Source organism: Eptatretus burgeri, chromosome 6 (assembly GCF_056783735.1).
Source record: "Eptatretus burgeri isolate ZD-2024b chromosome 6, Ebu_testis_v1, whole genome shotgun sequence".
Classification (NCBI taxonomy): Eukaryota; Metazoa; Chordata; class Myxini; order Myxiniformes; family Myxinidae; genus Eptatretus; species Eptatretus burgeri.
Window position 1 is genome coordinate 73,302,810 of NC_140966.1, and position 20,078 is coordinate 73,322,887.

Consider the following 20,078-nt stretch of genomic DNA (forward strand, 5'->3'; position numbering starts at 1 on the left):
GCAGTGTGAATAGTTTTGTGCTATTATACAGGAACCATTTTGATAACCAGCTTACAAACAAAGCACAAATCATAAGGTGGATGAAAACACAAATCATCGAGTAACCCTTCTGTTAACACCGAGACAGCAAAGGAAACACCAATCCAGAATGTAGTTGCTAGATTGAACTGGAATGCTGTTTCAAGACAAGAAGAGCTCAAGGAAACTGCTTTTCAAAGTGTTAAATGACAAAACAATGCCACACACGTTTAAAAAAAAAAAACCAAAAAAAAGGATTTTTAAATTTATTTCATATCCACAGTTCTTGGTCAAAGTCCGGCATACATTGTTGCAGAATAAAAACCAAACGATTATTTCTTCCTGTTCTTCATCTTTTGCCGAGAAGCTTTGCCTGGTCTTTTCGCCTGCAGGAAGGATTGGGGATGACAAGTGGGGATCACGGCATTCAACAATGATCTGTAGATGTATCATCTCTATAATCACTTTAGCAAAAACAAAATGTAATCAAACAAACAAGACAAAAAAAAAAAAATCGAATTGGTTTTCAGGAGTGTTTCTTTGATCCATTAATGTGCGAATAGTTTTTTTAATTTGTTAACGGTCAGAATGCGTGAGCGACGTGATATGTGCGTTGATTGGCTGTCCAGCTTGGCCATCCACACCTTTGGATATTTACGGGGATGTTGTGGTGATGTTCACTCTTGCGAAAGGTTAACGGATGTATGATGTGTTGTTAATTAAAACTGTTGTAATTGTTTGTTTAATTAAATGTTGGAGAATCTACCATGGAATCCATTGTGATTATATATACACACAATGGTCACAATCACTCCATGAACAATTAACGATGAAAAACATTAAATCCATCCATTAATAGAAGTCTTAGGGGGCAAAGCCTTAGCCATCAAGGCTAAAAGAAACAAAAAAACCCTTCAACTCCAGCCCCGCCAGCCCCCACCACCCCAGAAAAAACAACAACATTTATACCAGAAAAAGCATATGTCTGGCATCTCCACTTCTAATCAAGGAGGGAAGCGTACTTGTGCATGTACGTATCGTAAATTCGGAAATCATTCAATGTAGAGATGGGGCGGAGGGTGGGGGGGATGTGAAACTGAAAAATACAAATAGGGAATTTGACACAAATTTGTCAATGGATATACCTCTGCCGAGATTAGATGTGATCTCAATTAAAGGCCACCAAAAAAACAAAAGAAGAAGAAAAAAGAAAACAGCGAGAGAGCAAGAGAGAAACATCAGATGCTTCCAACTTGAGTTGATCTACAAAACGATATTTAAGGGCACATGACCTTTGATCTGTTAAACCCCAAATCTCATCAGTTCATCTTTGTATTACGGTCGTACTTCTGCGAAGTTTGGTTGAATTCCCTTTCCTGGTTCTCAAGTTATTTTGGCAATAAAAAAAAACCGATAATGGATGGATATGGATAGACGAACATCATGCTTCCGGCCTTTGACTGCAGAGGCATAAAAAGCAAAATTGTAGTAGATAGGTGGGTGATAAGTTATATTATCTGAATTCCACTCCTTGGCTCCATCTGAAGTTCCAAAATGTAAAAAATTAAAAATGCTATCCATTTCAACATCAACGTTTCATCCAATGTTAATACATCACCACATAGGAGGGGGAAAAGCAGTTTAAATGAACTCTGAGATAAAGAAAACAAAAATTAAATCTGTTGCAGCAAATTATTTAACCAAGGTCAACTTGTACACGCATCTGAAGGAAATCACTTGATGTGCGAATGCTTTCAGCCCCAAACAATTCACTTTAGCACTTCTTCTTCTATTGTATGCAACACAAGACCGAGTGACATTATTGGCTGAGGAAGCAGCTGTGCCACTGATGCAACACCCCATGTGGTGAGGGCAGGAATCTGGAATTTGGCCAGGATGCCGGCGATAACTTGCCGACATTTCACAAAGGGACTTCTCCACATGCATCGTTATCAGGTTCACAGTGCCTTCGGCATGGATATGCATACATGAATTGTAGACCAATCATTCTTTTTTTTAAAATTAGTAAAACCTCACCATAACCGACGGGAGATATTGGTATTTAAACAAAATAACGAATACCTTCCATTTTGAAACTACACCACAGCTCCAGGGCGTGAGATTACTCAATTTATCCCCCCCCCCCGCCACTCTCAAAAAAAAATTCTGGATTGGGGAGCAGATTGAAATAAGATATTTTTTTTATGCCTCCGCTTATCCGATTGACACGTGGAATGTTTGAATGATAATTATGACATCATAGGTCACGTGGTGTGGCAATCATGTTGGAAGAAAAGGAAAAACTTTCGACCTCTAGCTCTGAAAGCGTTCCACCAAAAAAAAAATTGAAACTTGGGGAATAAGTGATTTTATTGATGACGTCATATAGGTGGCTTTGTCATGACGTCATAACTGCAGATGTCAAACGCTTTAATCAATCGGTATGAAAATTTTTGAGGGTCATCTCAGGCTAAAAAAAATAAAATTATAATATTGACATCAGTTACGCGGTTTGGCAGCCATGTTGTTTTTCAACATAAAAAGCTTCAAAAACCTTCTCCAAAACAGCTGAACAGATCAAGCTGCAACTTTACAGGTATGATCGAATTGATCGCCTATCAATGAGGAACAAAAAGTTCTCCACTTATGATGTCATCGGTCACATGGTTTCGCAGCTCTGATTTTTTGAATAATAACCATAATAAATAAAAATCTCCTTCCCCAGATCGAGCTGAAACTTCACCCACATGTTCTCCAACCCTTGGGATACCAGGGTGTTTATGAATAATTAATCGGTCACATGGTCTGGCAGCCATATTGGATTGAATGAAAATCTTTTTTTTTTTTTTCCCCTTTTGAACTGCTTCATCAATCGACACGAAACATCACAATTATTATGTAGTCGTCATGTGGAATATACATTTTGAATTTTAACCTGATTGGATGCATGGTCTGGCAGCGACAATCATTTCATATTTTAAATCTGGGTTCAGGGATTATTTAATTTAAATTCATATTTTAAATCAATTAGTTCAGGGATTTAAATCAAACTTGGTACAAGTATGTATAATGATGTATTAATGTGGGTGGAGGTATATCTGGTGACATGATGTCAGTCATTCTTTATTTTATTTTATTTTTTTTTGCCGAATCATCTGTCCGTTTTCTCCGAAACTACGAAAGGTATTTGCGCATAATCCAGCAAGATGAAGTTAAAAACTCCGTTCATAAAATCTCGGAAGAATGCAGGAAGTATTTACCTTTCCAGCCTTCCGGGGTTTGTTGGGCCTTCCTGCCTTTCTGGCCTTTCCTGCCTTGCCAGCCTTGCCCCCTATGTTCCGAGCTCCGCGTGGACGCATATTGGACACGTCCGCTGTGCTCTCCTTGGTGTTCTCCTTCTTGCCACGTTTCTTGCCACCAAAACCAAACTTTGCATTTTTGAAAGACCGTTTGGCACTGGGGCTGTGAGAATGTCAGCAAAATAAATGGCAATGCATCTTGGAAATACATAAACATATGATACCAAAGAGACATGCGATTTATAGCTTGGATTGCTGGGCAAATAATTGGACATGACCGCCACCACCAGATGCATGCATTATTACTGATGCTATAAATTTCCAGAATTCTTTTTGGGAGGGCATGTGTAAAGACATTTGGGTGGGGAGGTGGAAGGGGAGTAAAATGGTGTGTATAAAGGACAGGCCAGAGAGGGGGGAGGGCACATGTAAAGTGGGATAGGCCAGGGAGGGGGGAGGAAAATGGCATAGCATGAGAAAGAGGTGTCAGTTGGGTGGATTATATGCTTAAATCAATGGTATCCGATAATACACCAAGTGCAATGCAGGCGTTCCAGTTACTGATAATAGTTTCCAAAAATGACAGACATAATACATTTGTGAAAAACTTCTTCCCTCAAAACAACCAAGATAAGGACAGTATTTGAAAGCATACATCTTCACACACAGAGAAGTTGCCAAATACTTCAATGATTACATATTCTAGTTTGTAGCACCATTGTCAGGTCAGACCAGATAAGATCTGTGACTTGCTGCAGGTACCACGTAAACCTGCACGAACCTGTTTCATGGTGGGGTAGTCAATGACTAAACAGTTTCCCCCACCTGGTGTCCTGGTAAGGGGCGTGTATGATGTGGACAACCAGCAGGATGAAAAACAAAACCTGTCAAAGTTTTGCCCCACACCCCCATCTACAACCACCTACCCCACCCCAATCTACTTTCTCAACAATCGTCTGGAAGAAGTCCTTTCAGTCAAGCTTCTGGGTCTCACTATCTGCCATGATGTTTCCTGAGAAAGCCACATTTCCAACCTGGCCTCCAAAGCCAGTTGCCGACTGGGAATCCTCCGTCGAGCAAAGTCCTTCCTCGGCCCACCTGTACTGAGCTCCTGACCACATACAAAGCTTTTGTCTGCAGCCTGATGGAGAACTGCTCTCTCCCCTCTGGGCTGGTTTTCATGCCTCTCACCTTTCTCGGCTTCACGCTGTGGAAACCAAGGCATTTCGTATCATTGGTGTCGACCGCAATGAGGCTGAGACTTTGGGCCACTCACTCTTTCACCGCAGGCAGGTCGGTGGTCTTTCTGTCTTTTACAGTCTCCTCTCCGGTCTCCCCCCCCCCGCCACCCCACTCTTGCTCTGTCTGCGATTTGTCCCGACCATATTTCCGCAGGGCACACAAAGTCCGCCAACAACCCCCTTCTGGTAAAACTACCAACATCACGAATCACTGCTCACCTTCACTCTTTCATTACTCTTTTTTTTCCCATCTTTGGAATAAACTCCCACACTCTCTTCAATCCCATTCTTCCCTCCAGACCTTTAAAACCCGTTCAACACCACCTCTTATCTTCCTCCATCCAAAACCTCGATCTTTTCTACCCCCGTTAATCCGCCCCAAACCCTCTTCTTCTTTCGGCTGCTCCCGTGAGGGGTCGCCACAGCGGATCATCCGTATGATCCGCATAGTGATTTGGCACATGTTTTACGCCGGATGCCCTTCCTGACGCAACCCTGGTCGCCTCTTATGACACAGGGATATGGTATACCTATTTTAACCGGGGTATACACCGGCCCAGTATACTGGTACTCATTTCGCCGACCTCGGAAAGATGACAGGCTGAGTCAACCCCCTGGTGTATTAATTCAGTGGCCCAACGGAGCTTGAACTCAGGACCTTTTGGATCCCAAGCCGCTGCCCTAACCACTGCGCCAACACCAGGCTAATCCTCCCCAAACCCACCTCCTTCAAATTCCCTGCTTTCCTTCCTGAAAGTCCCTGTGGTGACTGTGGTGTCCATCTTGTATACACCGTGTTCCCCGCCCAATCCCTCTCCCTTCCACAGATCTCCTGATGTCTCTGTTCTCCACTGTTTTGTCCTTCCCTCTTCCGCCCTCTTGTCTCATGCCCCCCCCCCTCTTGCTGTGCATTGTGTGTTAGCTCTCATACGAGCTTCAACAACGCATACAAAAATAAAAACAAAATTTTTGTCAAAAAAGGGCCAAAGCTTGTGAGCCAACGGCCATCCATATCTAGTGCCCAACTGTGTCTGCGGATGTCCTCCTGCAGTTGGGTAACTCTTTTTAAAATTTTATGAGGTCAGTGGTAGGATTTGCACTCCAGCCACCGGAAAACCCTTCACTCCGCAAAACAAGAAAAACAAAGAAAATTGAAAACCCACTCCGTGGGAGTACCTCCTGTGCAGCTGCCCTCCGCAGGGCAGCTCACCGGATGACAGGATTGGGGCAAAGCCTTAGGGACCCCCACTCTAATGATAGGAGGAAAACCACAGGGTAACCTTCCCGGGTCAGATTACGGTCGTGTATGTCGGGTTGGTGCTGAGGTGTCATCCACCAGACGGCAGTATCCTTGGGTTAACCTGAGGCGGTCTCTTCGGGTGCGTGCCTGGAATGTCCTTTCCCTAAGAGAGGATGATCACCTGTGTCTGTTATCATCTGAGCTCAAGCGTTTGGACATCGGTATCGCAGCACTCAAGTTCGGAGACCGGATTGTGGCCAGATCATGGCGGGTGGTTACACGTACTATTGGTGTGGTCGCTCTGATGATTACCATGCCCAAGGAGTTGCTGTAGCTGTGTCCAATAAGCTGACTCCAATGATAATTGAGGTAACACCGGTCAACGAGCGTATTATGAGACCAAGGATTCGTCACTCCTTGGGAGTCATTTCCCTGGTCTCTGTTTATGCCCCGACTGAAGCGAGTGATGTCACCGTGAGGGATGCATTCTATGCCACGCTTGAGTCTGTGGTTGATCAGTGCCCCAGGCAAGATACTCTTGCAGTCTTGGGGGATTTCAATGCATCGACTGGAACTGATGGGGATGGTTATGAGACGTGTGTTGGTCCCCATGGGTCTGGAACTGTGAACCAGAATAGCACAAAGTTCCTTGACTTTGCAAGGAGTCATGGACTTAAGGTGGCTGGTTCATGGTTTCAGCGCCCACAAGCTCATCGTTAGCCTTGGTATTCCAACGCAGTTGGTGTGGCAAAGAAGATTGACCATGTGCTCATTGATGGTTGCTGGAGGATGATCCAGAACTGCAGGGTCCACTGGAGTGCTCAGTTCCTCAATACTGACCACAGGCTTGTGACCACAGGCTGCAACTCTGAAGTTGCAGCTTAAATCCAGGAGAATGGTACCATCCCAGCCTCGGCTGGATGTTGACAAGTTCAAGAATGAGAGAGTAGTTGAAGAGTTTGCGAACAGGCTGAGTGGAGATTTGGGGGGGGGGGGGGTTAGGGTGCTTTGGGAGATTCTGAAGAGTAGTGGGAGTGCCTTCAAGACCACCAACCTTGATGTAGCCGATGGATGTCTTGGAACTCACCGTAGAGCAAAGAAGAACTTTGTCTCTCAAGGGACAATGGATAACATGGACCAGAGCCACAGGCCCAGGCTTAATGGCAGAGCTGAGCTGTTCAAGGTGTTGAGGAGTAAAACTGTACGTGCACAGAGCGTGGACAAGGAGAACGACATGCAAGGAATCTGTGAGGGGGAAGAGCATCACCTGTGGTCAAGTGATTCTTGTCCTGCTTGCAGGGGAATTTGCACCTTGCGTTCCTCCAAGCTCATCCATCGGTGTACTGCAGTTAGAGAGGAGGGTGGTGGGCTCTTGACAGAGGAGTCCGAAGTGAATGCCCGCTGGGCCAGTTACGTTGAGCGGCTGTACTCGGCTGGTCCACCAGCTGTTGAGTTGGACGTCAGGGGTGTCACTATCCTTATTGCTGACCCAACAATCAACTGTGATTCACCTTTGATCGTGGAAACAGGCTGTGGTGAACCGGTTGAAATAGGGTAAAGCTCCATGGATCTGTTGCATCCATGCTGAACTTATCAAGGCTGGTGGAAATGCTGCACTGGTGTCATCACCTGCAGTTCTGTGCTCTGCCTGGAACACAGGCATCATCCCAACTGACTGGAAGAGAGGTCTTGTTGTCCCTCTCTGTAAAGGGACGGGTGAACGCCAGGACTACAACAACTAATGAAGGGTGATGCTGCTCTCAGTGCCAGGCAAGGTCTTTGCTCAGATAATTATTGATCGGGTTCACGCTACCATCTGCTTGAGCACCAGCGCCCAGAGCAGTCAGGCTTTACACCAAAGAGGTCAACGATTGACCGTAGCCTCAGCCTTAAGGTCTTCATCAAACGCAGACGAGTTTTGGCAGGGGCTGCTTGCAGCAGATGTTGATCTCTGCAAAACATTCGATTCAGTGAATCCCGATGCCCTCTGGAGCATTATTGGTCTTGTATTTGTGGGGTGCCATGAAACCTGATCGATCTGATGTCTGAACTATACTCTGGTACTAAAAGTGCTGTGAGAAGTGGTGATACCATCTCCAACATATTTCCAGTTGTCACTGGAGTTCGTCAGGGGTGTGTACTGGCCCCCACACTTCTCAGCGCTTGTCTGGACTGGATTCTGGGGAGGATGTCGGTGATATCAAGCTGCAGTGCATCGTTTGGGAATGTCAAGATCTCTGACCTTGATTTTGCAGATGATGCAGTCATCTTTGCGAAAACTCTGGACATCCTTTTGGGGGCCCTCTAGGTGCTGAATGAGGAGTCTGAGCCACTGGGATTACGGGTTTCCTGGGTCAAAACTAAGATCCAGGCTTTCTCTGACATCTTGGATGCTGCTATCTTGTTTGTGGTAAGGATGTTGAGGTCACGGAGAGATTTACTTACCTTGCCAGTGATGTTCATGTCTCTGCTGGCTGTGAGCCAGAGGTCAATAGACGCCTGGGTCAGGCCTGGGAAGTCATGGATTTACTGGATCATGGGTTGTGGTGCTATAGGTACCTTTGCAGGATGACAAAAGTCTGAGTCGTCAGGTCCTTAGTGCTTCCCGTCTTGCTCTACTACAGATGTGTCTTGGACTCTGACCAGGGATCTGAGATGGAGACTTAAATCCTTTGATACCAGGTCTCTTCGGAGAATCCTTGGTTATCGCTGGTCGGACTTTGTGTCCAATGAGCGGTTGCTGAGAGAGACTCAAATGAGATTTGTTACCTGCATAGTCCGTGAGCATCATCTGCGGCTGTATGGACATGTGGTTCGTTTTCCTGACGCTGATCCTGCTCACCAGATTCTCTCAGCGAGGGAGCCTCGTGAGTTGAAGTCAATGGGCTGAACACATACCTCGTGGCTGCAGCAGGTTAATCGGCATCTTAAGGAGATGGGGATGGGCCAGGCATCTGCCTGGGGGATGGCCAGACGGAGGCCCCTGGAGTACCAGCAGAAAGTGGATGCAGTGACGCACTGCTCTGGCGCATGCTCCCATACCTGACCTGACCTGTAGCTCCCATCGAAATACTCATGTAAATATGTAGAAGGGACGGCCTCGAGGTACACACACTCACCTCCAAGCTGTCTCGCCTCGTTTTGAAGCCAAACCCAGCTATAAACTGTCATTCTGGTGTTTCACAGGCAGCGGAATTCATGAGTAAGCACGCGCCGTCCCTCTGATGGACATGAAACTGGGCGACCCATCTGCCAACATTAGTTGGTGGATGTGAAATATCCCAAGGTGTCCCTCGTGTAAAGAAGGCAAGCTATCGCCGGCACCCTGAACAAATTATAAATTTCTGCCTTGACTGTAGGCAGCAACGAGTGAGGTCATCTTCACGGTTACTTCATACTTTGTTTGCTATTTCAATGTGTGGTTGCTGTGTTTTAGCAGCTCCTCCATGATAAACAAAATGACCAGGTATTTCGTGACTTTTCATGTAATGATCTTCGGATATGAAGAGCAGCAAACGTATGTATTGGCAATCTAACCAGGAAATATTTCTTACCGCAGCACAAATCACCCCTCCTTCCCCCGGCCCAAGCCCCCTCAATCGTAAGAACCAGTCTCACAACTCATCTGTCATAGTTGGAAGCAACACAAAGTTAAACACAAATTATATTATTTTAAGAATGATGACGGCGAAGTAATTTCATTTCCAACTAGAACGACACTTGGTAGAGTGCATCCCTTCACCAGGCTGAACAGTGTTCATCGGATATTAACCAAAATCCAATCGGTTTGTCCTTGTCACCGAATCAACTCATCCACCTAGTTTTCACACAACTCGTTCACAACTTTTTGAAGTATCGTGCTATACATGGTTTTTAAAGTTGTTAGCTCCATATCCAAATCGGGATCTCGACCAAAATCGAATCAATTTGTCCGAGTCATATACCCAACTCGTCCACCGAGTTTTGTCCGAATCCGTCCGTAACCTGAGATATCGTGTTGTTTTTGGCCCTTTCTCTCAACGGTGAAGAATCACTTAACATTCTCGGATCCAGATGTTCAACAAAATCAAATTGAGGAGTCTCTGTCACACACCCAACATGTCCACCAAGTTTCGTCTGAACCCGTCCATAACGTTTTGAAATACCGCGGCATATAATCGCTTTTAGCCCCATCACTCAATGGTGAAGAATCACTTCAAAAATTTATCAGAAATGGATCCGGATTCCGTTCTTCACCAAAATCTAATCAATCAGTAACTCGTCAAAAACCAAACCTATCCAACAAAGTTTCGTTGAAATCCATCACCAACATTTTGAGATAACGTGTTCACAAACGGGTAATCATAGACGAGACAGTTCATTCCGTTCATACAGACAGGGGTGAAAACATATTCTCCGTTCACCTTCGATGGCGGAGGTAATGAACATCAATACAAATGGTTGGTAACTTGAATATGCATCTCTCATGATGACCATTTATATCCATGCACACAAAGGTGTCAGAAGTGGGTGAGGAGTGGTGGGAGGGCGGTTATCTGCGTGCACGCACCCTTGTTTCTTGTTTTGTGTTCTCCCTTGCTGCTTCGTCGCTGCTTTTTCATCATTTCTCAGTTCATCAATGAAATCCAGCTTGTCAACAGCACCTGTGTCATAACACGGCAATGCTTGAGAGAGAAGAAATTTCCGAAAATATATACTTATATATGATGAACGTTTCGCAATAAACCTCACTCCCACTCACTGAATAAAGGTTAGTTGGTCTTTTCAGCTTGTCGGGAACCAGTCATCGGTGCAATTATTACAGGTACAACTAGAGGGGGAGCACTCGGTAGAGTGCAAAACCTCCGCCGCCAATACTGCTCGGTCACTCAAGTGAACCTGATATCTTATTCATTCAATTTGACGTCAACAGTGCTCACCGAGTTATAGTTTGCAACTTTCCCTTTTACATACTCAATTCATTCGTCATAACTAGATTCCTTGAGACAGAAATTGATTTTACGTGGGTATATCCACCTGAAGTTCCAAAATCAGCCGCAATTATAATTTTGGCATGTTTTTTGTTGGAAATAACTTATAACATGTAGAAATGCAAAAAAAAGATCGAAATTTTGTTGAAAAAAAGTTGCAAAATTTTTTTTTTCTCTAAATTTTTTTTTTTGGGGGGGGGGGGGATTGGAAATCACTTATAACATGTAGAAATGCAAAAAAAAATTCAATTTTTTTTCAAAATGACCACCATAGCGGCCATATTGGGTTTTGGACCAAGTCCAAAATCTAATGGCATGATCCTTGGACCATACCTAAATCTCCCCACCAAGTTTCGTAGAAATCCATTGAGGAGTTTTTCCGTAATACTGTTCACAAACAAACAAACAAACAGACAGACAGAGAGGGGTGAAAACATAACCTCCATCACCTTCAGTGGAGGAGGTAATAAAACCAAACCAAATAAACGAATTAATGGGAAAAATCAATTCGAAAAATCTTCGAAATAATTAATTGCCCAAGAATTATGGAAGATTTAATTCCCTCAGAAGAACGGACGGCATGGCTGGAAATAAATACCTCCTCCCATAAGGCGACACAATCTGTACATTTACATAAAGATAACTTATGATTCCAGAATTTTGTTACATCACATGTATATATATATATATATATATATATATATATATATATATATATATATATATATATATATATATATATATATATATATATATATATGTTGTTACGGTTGTGGAAATTTGCAATAAACCAGAAAGGTCCTCAGGTTAGATATATCGATAAGTTCATGTGTAGTTAGTCCACACCCGTTGTTTAGAGGGAATATGTGCAATTCATCCAGGCTGCGATGCTTTGAGTTAGCCATTTTTCTTTCTCTATCGTTATTTTGGACCAATAATCCCCCAACAACTCAAACACCACCGCCTTCGCCTCTTTACCTCCACAACTCCATCCCGTAAACATCGCTTCACCACCATTCCCAAACGACGCCTGACAACAACTCAAACCACCACAGCAAACCCCCCCACTACCTTCGCCGTTCTCCTTCCACAACCATCAACCACACCACCAGTCAACACCGAACGTCGTGCTGTTCAGGGCCCGTTCGGTGATTCTTGCCGACGCGTCGAGCTGCGGGTACAAATGGATGCCTTTGCAAGAGGGAAAACGGATATGGAGAGGCTCGCGCCCCTTGTTGCCCGACCAATGGCTAAACGTCGGGTGGTGTGGCCCCGCCCCCAAGCGCAATGCATGTGGACTCCTTTTAGGAGGGAATTCGGATCAGGAGAGGCTCACGCCCCTTTTTGCCCGACCAATGGCTGAACGTCGGGTGGCGTGGCCCCGCCTCCAAGCGCGTTTTGATCCGCGAATTAGCATACACACTCCACCTCCGGTCTATAAGGACGCGAGCACAAGGCGACTTTGGTGTGTCGAGTTGGGGCGTGTGTTGGGTTGTGCTGAGCTGTGCGGTGCTGTGCTGGCTGGGCTGGTCGAGTAAAGACGAAGGTCATCGTGGAGGTTGTCGTTGCCGGATCGAGGGACGAGTCGCGGAGTGAGGCGGGGACGCGGAGGAGGACTCAGGGGCGAGAGTTCGCCGGAGTCAGGGCAGTCCCAAACTTTCGCCATTCCCCTCTCCCGACCCCAAGCATCAACAATTCCCCCCCCCATCCGCACTGAGATAGCGCCGGTAACCCATTCCGTTCCCCAACCCAACCGTGGTGCCGACCAACACGTGCCTGCGCAACGCACGTCAAAGGAGCTCACCGACCATACCAGGGGCACGGAGTCAGGCGCGTTACGCAGACATTGCGGCTAGCCCGCCATCGCGCCACGAGGGCGCGGGTAAGACCCCTTCGGTCTTGTGGACCTGGCCGATCACCCAAGTCCCACGTTCGTTTGGTCCGCGGACCTGTCTGCCTCCTTGCCTGTGAGGGTGGCTTGTATTTTCTTTGCTTTTGGTGTAAATGTGTGTGTGGCACCAGTCCATCAAGTAAACCCGTACAAGTGCTTGTACATTGCTTTATTCGGTTGTAGCTCTGCGTTGCTTTTATTGTTTTGATTGTTATATGTGCATTCTTGCTATAACTGTAAATACGTGCTTGTCTGAGTGTGAATTAAAAGTGCTTGACAAACTGTTTCCCGTTTCGTTGGGTCCTTTCCTCTGGTTGAAATTTCCATCTTGCATCACGTAAGGGATTGGTAGTGGGTTGAAACACCCGATAAGTAAAACTGAACCGTCGAGGCCGACGATAACACCGCTCGGTTATCCCTTCAGCACGGAACGAGCCGCTTAAGCGGTTCGTGTCCGAAGTCGAGCTGCGGCGTGATAAAACTCCTCGGTACGCTACCCGCGTGGGTACTTAGGTACATCGACATTCGGCGATTCACCCTATTTCGCGCGGGTAGAATGCAGACTGGGTTGTGGTGAGGTTAAACCCCCACCCGTGACTGGCTCCTGGCGGTAGTTCCAGGAGGGTCACGACTGAATTGCCCGTTTCGGTGGGCGACGCGTCGCGATTTGAGTTACGTGGCTGATCGCACGCTGGGCGGGCGAAATTCGTAACTATATATATATATATATCGCTTTAAAAAAAAAAAAAAAAAAAACACATCTCCCCCCCCCCTCTCACTCGCTGAGTGCAACCATCAGGTTTCAACTCGTTCTGCCCAGTGGTTCAGGAGTACATAAAAACACAAACACACCTCAACTTATAAACAGTACAATTACTTTTGAAAAGCTTTTACTAAAATGCTAGTGAGTGTAATTTTCCTTAAAAAGCTAAAATACACAATTCAACCTGCACACACCATGGAGTAGAGAAGACAAGATAGAAAAAAAAAAGTGTACCTTTTCGATATTTCTTAACAGCCTCAATCATTGCCTTCTTTTCCTTTTGCCTTTGTTGGAGTACCTCAACTTGGACCTGAGCAGGGGCACACAGCAAGGTGAGTGGGAAGGACTAGAATAAACAAATAAATAAAATAAAATAAATTTAAAAAATGCCCAAACAGCGAAAGAGCAGCAAAATAGGTTGTGGCAACATTAATGCGTGTTGAAGAAATATGGTAATCATGTCAGTTCAAAAAGGTACAAGGGAAGAAGGGGTCTAAATTAGAGCACACGGACAAGGTAAGTGCCCACCTTCTTCCCATATTTCCGCAGTTGCCGCAACTGCTTGGCCTTTTCAGACCGCTCCTTCGCTCTCTGCTTGGTCAGCAGTTTTGCTCGGATCTTGGGGGGGGGGGGGAATAAGAATGGAATAAATCAAGTTATTGTATGTCGGACGGAAAGCACGTTTCAGGTCATCATGGAAGTTCAAAGGGTGCTTGAACCACAAGATATGCAAGATGTAGTGGGATATACGAAAGCCTTGTAGCACGAGTTTTCCTTTTATCTGTCAATGGAAATTGATGGGTGTACATATACACTACATGGCCAGAAGTATGTGGACACCTGCTCGTCCAACATCTCATCCCAAATCATGGGCATCAATATGGAGTTGGTCCCCCCTTTGCTGCGATAACAGCCTCCACTCTTCTGGGAAGGCTTTCCACGAGATGTTGGAACATTGCTGCGGGGATTTGCTTCCATTCAGCCACAGGAGCATTAGTGAGGCCGGGCACTGATGTTGGGCGATTAGGTCTTGCTCGCAGTCGGCATTCCAATTCATCCCAATGTTGTTCGATGGGGTTGAGTTCATGGCTCTGTGCAGGCCAGTCAAGTTCTTCCACACCGATCTCGCCAAATCATTTCTGTATGGACGTCACTTTGTGCTTGGGAGCATTGTCATGCTGAAACAGGAAAGGGCTTTCCCCAAACTGTTGCCACAAAGTTGGAAGCATAGAATCGTCCAAAATGTAATTGTATGCTGTATCGTTAAGATTTCCCTTCACTGGAACTAAGGGCCGAGCCCGAACCATGAAAAATAGCCCCAGACCATTATTCCTCCTTCACCAAACTTTACAGTTGGCACAATGCATTCGAGCAGGTAGCATTCTCCCGCCAAACCCAGATTCGTCCGTCGGACTGTCAGTTAGTGAAGCATGATTCATCACTCCAGATAACACGTTTCCACTGCTCCAGAGTCCAATGGCGGTGAGCTTTACACCACTCTAGCCGACATTTGGCATTGTGCATGGTGATCTAAGGATTGTGTGCGGCTGCTCAGCCGTGGAAACCCATTTCATGAAGCTCTCCGCGAACAGTGCTTGTGCTGATGCTGATGCTGACGTTGCTTGCAGAGTCCGTTTGGAACTTGCTAGTAAGTTTTGCAACCGACGGACGATTTTTCCGTGCTACACGCTTCAGCAATCGGCGGTCCTGTTCTGTGAGCTTGTGTAGCCTACCACTTCGTGGCTGAACTGTTATTGCTCCAAGATGCTTCCACTTCACAAGAACAGCACATACGGTTGACCGGGGCAGCTCGAGCAGGGCAGAAATTTTGACAAACAAACAGACTTGTTGGAAAGGTGACGTCCGATGACGGTGCCACGTTGAAAGTCACTGAGCTCTTCAGTACGGCCCATTCGACTGACAATGTTTGTCTATGGAGATTGTATGGAGGTGTGCTCGATTTTATACACCTTTCAGAAATTATTGTGGCTGAAATAGCCGAATCCACTAATTAGAAGGGGTGTCCACATACTTTTGGGCATGTCGTGTATATATTGCGAAAACACGATTGTTGATTTCAGTGCAATAGAATAAGTGGTGGAGTGACAACAACATTATATATTTTTTGTTTGCTCCGTCAACCGACAATTAGCACAATCGCGTACGTACAGGACAAAGGAATCCCATACCTTGTGCATGTGCTGATCTGACTTTGCCATCTCAGCAAAATAATCCTCAGGCCTTTTGGTTGGAACACCAAATGTGTGTAGTCTGGGAAGACCTTCCAAGACAGAAGCTTGCGCCTGTCGTAGACTGGTGGGCGGAGGGTGCGGCAGGTAAAGTAATAGAGAACTCTTTGATCAAGCAATTTACTGACAGAGCTACAAAACAACAAATATAACATTCTAACCACCAAATTGAAAGTTTCACTTATATTAACAGGGTTTTTATATTTTTTTTATCATTAATGTCAAAGCTTCAGAGAGAGGCTTTCAAATAATCATCAAATTCAGGGTCTCGACACGATGACAGTGTTTTTAACACTGATGAAAAGGAAAAACAAACCAAAATAGAGAATTAATGAAGGAAAACTGAAGAATTCCTCAGGAAGTGCTTGGTCTCAAAAAAATGGTTTTGCAATCAATCAAAATGGGTTCGCATCGAACTTTCGAGCTCGTAGGAATGAAGAACTGAACGTAAACGTGCACATGCTGGCTCAGGAGCGTAGGGGAAGAAGTAAGTGTTGCCAGTGCGGTTGAGGGATGATGAAAATATCAGAGCCTGAGCTTTGTTCCATGAGAAGGGGCAAGAGGAAACATGACGGGGGGCTGTGGCTGTGGGGAAAGAAGAGTTGAAGATACAGTGATGGAGGAAAATGTGGTGGTGTGGAGGAAGTAGGTGGTTAACCCGAGTCTGTCCCGCAATCGGTCAAGGGTGAAGACATTTTCTCCTTTCACATAAAGGGATGTGAAAAGGGTGCTTTGGGAATGGTTTGGACATAAAGAGCAAGAAGGCAAATATGAAAACAACATACAGGGGAAGATTGAAAAGGAAGACTCAACAATCAAGAGGAGGAGGAAGAAAAACACTGACAAAGGGCTATGCTCGTCACCCTACCGAGGTTTTTTTTTTTTTTTTTTTGTATACCTTGGTCGAGGCTCGTATGAGAGCTAACACACAACTCACAGCAAGGAGGCATGAGACAAGAGGGGCGGGAGTGGAAGGGACAAAACAGTGGGGAACAGACACATTAGGTGCACTGTGGAAGGGAGAGGGGTGGGGATGGGACGGGGAACATGGCAAAGAGAAGATGGACATTTCAGGGACTTTCAGGAAGGAAAGCAGGAGAAATGAAGGAAGTGTGCTTGGGTGGATTATCGGGGGTAGAAAAGATCGAGGATTTGGATGGGGGAAGATAAGAGGTGGTGGTGAACAGCTGTTTTGAAAGCCTGGAGGGAAGAATGGGAAAGAATAGAGTGAGGAAGTTTATTCCAAAGGCGGGAAAAAAGAGGAATGAAAGAGTGAAGATGAGCAGTGATTCGTGATTTTGGTAGTTTTACCAGAAGGGGGTTGTTGGCGGACCTTGAGCGCCCTGTGGAAATGTGGTGGGGACAAATCGCAGAGAGAGCAGGGGGGGCAAGGCTGGAGAGGAGTCGGTAGAAGACAGAAAGACCACCGACCAACCTGCGGTGATTGAGTGAGAGGCCCAAAGACTCAGCTTCATTGCCGAAAGACTCATTCAGCCGATGATCTTAAATGCCCTGGTTTCGACAGCGTGAAGCCGAGAAAGGTGGGAGGCAGGAGCACCAGCCCAGAGGGGAGAGCAGTACTCCATCAGGCTACGGACAAAAGCTTTGTAACTGGTCAGGAGCTCAGGAGGGCCGAGGAAGGACTCAGCACGACGGAGGATTCCCAGTCGACGACTGGCTTTTGAGGCGAGGTTGGAAATGTAACTTTCCCAGGAAAGGTCATGGCAGATAGTGAGACCCAGAAGCTTGAAAGAAAAGACTTCTTCCAGAGGATTGTTGAGAAAGTGGATGGGGGGGGTTTTGTAAACGGTCCTTTCGAAGAGACATAGTGAGAGTGTGCGATTTGTGTGGATTGAAAGACATGTTCCACGTGTTGGACCAGTTTGTGATTTTATCCAGATCTGCAGTGAGCGAAGAAGCTGCTGCTTGCCGGTCTGAGGGATGACAGATGGTACGGCAGAGGGTGGAGTCATCGGCAAAGAGAAATAGAGGATTTTCCAGAGAGTCCGAGAGATCATTGATGAAAACCAGAAAAAGAACAGGGCCCAGAACGCTACCTTGAGGAACTCCAGCCTGCACAGGAAGAGGGGATGAAAGAACTCCATTTAGGGCCACACGTTGACTGCGACAGGAGAGGAAGTCTGCGAGCCATGAGTGGAGATGGCCTTGAATACCATGGGAAGAGAGTTTGGTGAGTAGGGCAGGGTGCCAGACTGTGTCAAAAGCACGTGATATGTCCAGGGATATGGCTCGGATTTCCTGTCTGGCATTGAGGACCTCCATCCATTGATGGGAGAGCAGAAGCAGCATATCCAGGGTAGAGTGACCTGGTCTGAAACCAAATTGATGATTGGAAATAAAACCATTGGAGAAGAGGAAGGATTTCATATCTGAAGCGATGATGGATTCCATCACCTTGCTGATGATTGGGAGAAGGCTGATTGGTCTGTAGTTATAGGGATCTGTTTTTGCACCTTTTTTATGCAGGGCAGTGATGTTAGCAGATTTCCAAGCAGATGGCAGATGACCTTGGGCAAATGAGAGGGTGAATAGAACAGAGAGAGGGTGAGCAAGAGCAGAAGAGCAGGCTTTGAGGACACGTGGGCTGATGCCGTCTGGACCGGTTGCAGAATCTGACTCGAGGTTTGAAAGCAAGCTCTCCACCTTGTCAGGAGAAAAGGATACAGAGTCCAGGGACAGTTGGGTGCGACTGGGTAAAGTGGGTAGAGATAGTGATGGGTTTAGGACACAAGATTTAGCTGCAAACACCGAGTTTAGACATTCAGCTTTATCACGTGTGGAATCAGCAGTGCGGCCATTTGAGGTAAGGGAGGGGATGGAGGGGGAACATATACCAGAAACAGATTTGATTAAACGCCACCAGGATTTTGAGGAGGGAGAGAGGTTTGAGAGTTCAGACTTGAGATGAGAAAGATGTTGTTTTCTGGCTCTCCTGAGGGTAGATACACACTTGTTCCGAGCTTTGTGGAAAGAACTGAGATTGCCCTCAGTTGGGTTTGCTTTCCATGAGGCAAAGGCAAGTTGTTTCAGGTGGCAGGTAGGTTGGCAAATGAAATGACAAACAACACAATCCTGAGTTGTTGTTCATCTTTCGGCTGCTCCCGTTAGGGGTCGCCACAGCGGATTATCCGTTATGATCCGCATAGTGATTTGGCACAGGTTTTACGCCGGATGCCCTTCCTGACGCAACCCTGGTCGCCTCTTACGACACAGGGATCAGGATTTGGGTTTTGCCATGATTCCAGGCTGCTCTACACCCTGCCCAGTGCAGAGCCCCCGTCCTCAAGCGATCCTCCAACCCAAGCCTCCGAGTAGCCGGATTACAGGCGCACGCCACTACGCCCGGTAACACAATCCTGAGTATGTATGTAAAATATAAATAGAAAGTTCCAAAGGTAGTAGAAAATTCGAGAAACATGAACCTTGGGAATGCATGATGGTTAAACAGAAAGAAGATGACATGAAACCAGAGTTGGTGTCAAAGCCACCCAATGCTCGCCTGTTGATACATTGATCGTTTTTAAAAGACTCGTCTAATAATTAATATTTTTTTATAAAGCATTGCAGTGAAGTCTGATCCAAATAATTTAAAGCAATATATGTATTTGTATATTGTAATCAGTAACAAGAGCGCAAGTGAGCACAATATACGCCCAAACAAGAAGGTATATACAGAATTGTGCTACTACATGGAAAACAGCATCCTGGTTGCCATGGCAACCACTTTAGATGACGAACGTATGACGCAACACACCGCCTCCACAGTTTGTGCCTATGTACCAAATATGAAACGTGAAAGCTGAAAACTTTGGGAGTTAGAGTGCGGACAGGAACGGATGGACGACCGGTATCACATTATACACCCCGATATATATATTGGGCGTATAAAAAAGTGTGGTAGATAAAAACATTAGAAAGGAAAAAATAACTTGCACCAAAAACTTTAACATTTTCATGCTCACGCTCACGCCGGGGGTATCGCTATAGCTCTCTGTTCTTCGAACAGGCGAGCTAAAAACGAAACCACATAGTTTCCTTTTAAGCCAAATGAAATACGAGCTGATGGCAAACTCGAGGTTGAAATTCAAAACAAAGTTGACCAAAGCAACGTACAAATACATCTCTCGCTTGAAGTCGTTCTCCACATCGACGTCCTCCCCATTCTCATCTGCATCCGCCTTGTTATCACCACCGGCTTTCCCCTGCAAGACCTTATTGCCCCGCTCGAGCAAAGCGTCGGGGTCAGGTGCCGGCCAACAGGTAATATCCAAGCGTTCCACCCAGGGAAGGTCTCGCTTTAACTCAAGAAAGCTCTGCTGCAATCCAGCCTGAGATTCAACATGAAAAGCATTTCACACAATACGGTAAGAACAAAGTGAAACCCGC

General features: G+C 45.8%; 1 protein-coding gene across 2 annotated transcripts in view; it reads right to left on the reverse strand.

The window, feature by feature from the left end:
- Positions 1–270: 270 nt before the first annotated feature.
- EBNA1BP2 (EBNA1 binding protein 2) overlaps positions 271–20,078 on the reverse strand; it is a 43,852-nt gene continuing 24,044 nt past the window's right edge. For both annotated transcript variants that reach the window (XM_085885647.1, XM_085885648.1), the window contains exons 3-9: positions 19,806–20,020; positions 15,612–15,735; positions 13,951–14,040; positions 13,657–13,732; positions 10,348–10,441; positions 3,279–3,480; positions 271–404 (exon numbers count right to left, since the gene is read on the reverse strand). In XM_085885647.1, coding sequence (XP_085741773.1) covers positions 351–404; positions 3,279–3,480; positions 10,348–10,441; positions 13,657–13,732; positions 13,951–14,040; positions 15,612–15,735; positions 19,806–20,020 — 855 coding nt within the window. In that variant the 3' untranslated portion in view covers positions 271–350. The remainder of the gene's footprint in view (positions 405–3,278; positions 3,481–10,347; positions 10,442–13,656; positions 13,733–13,950; positions 14,041–15,611; positions 15,736–19,805; positions 20,021–20,078) is intronic.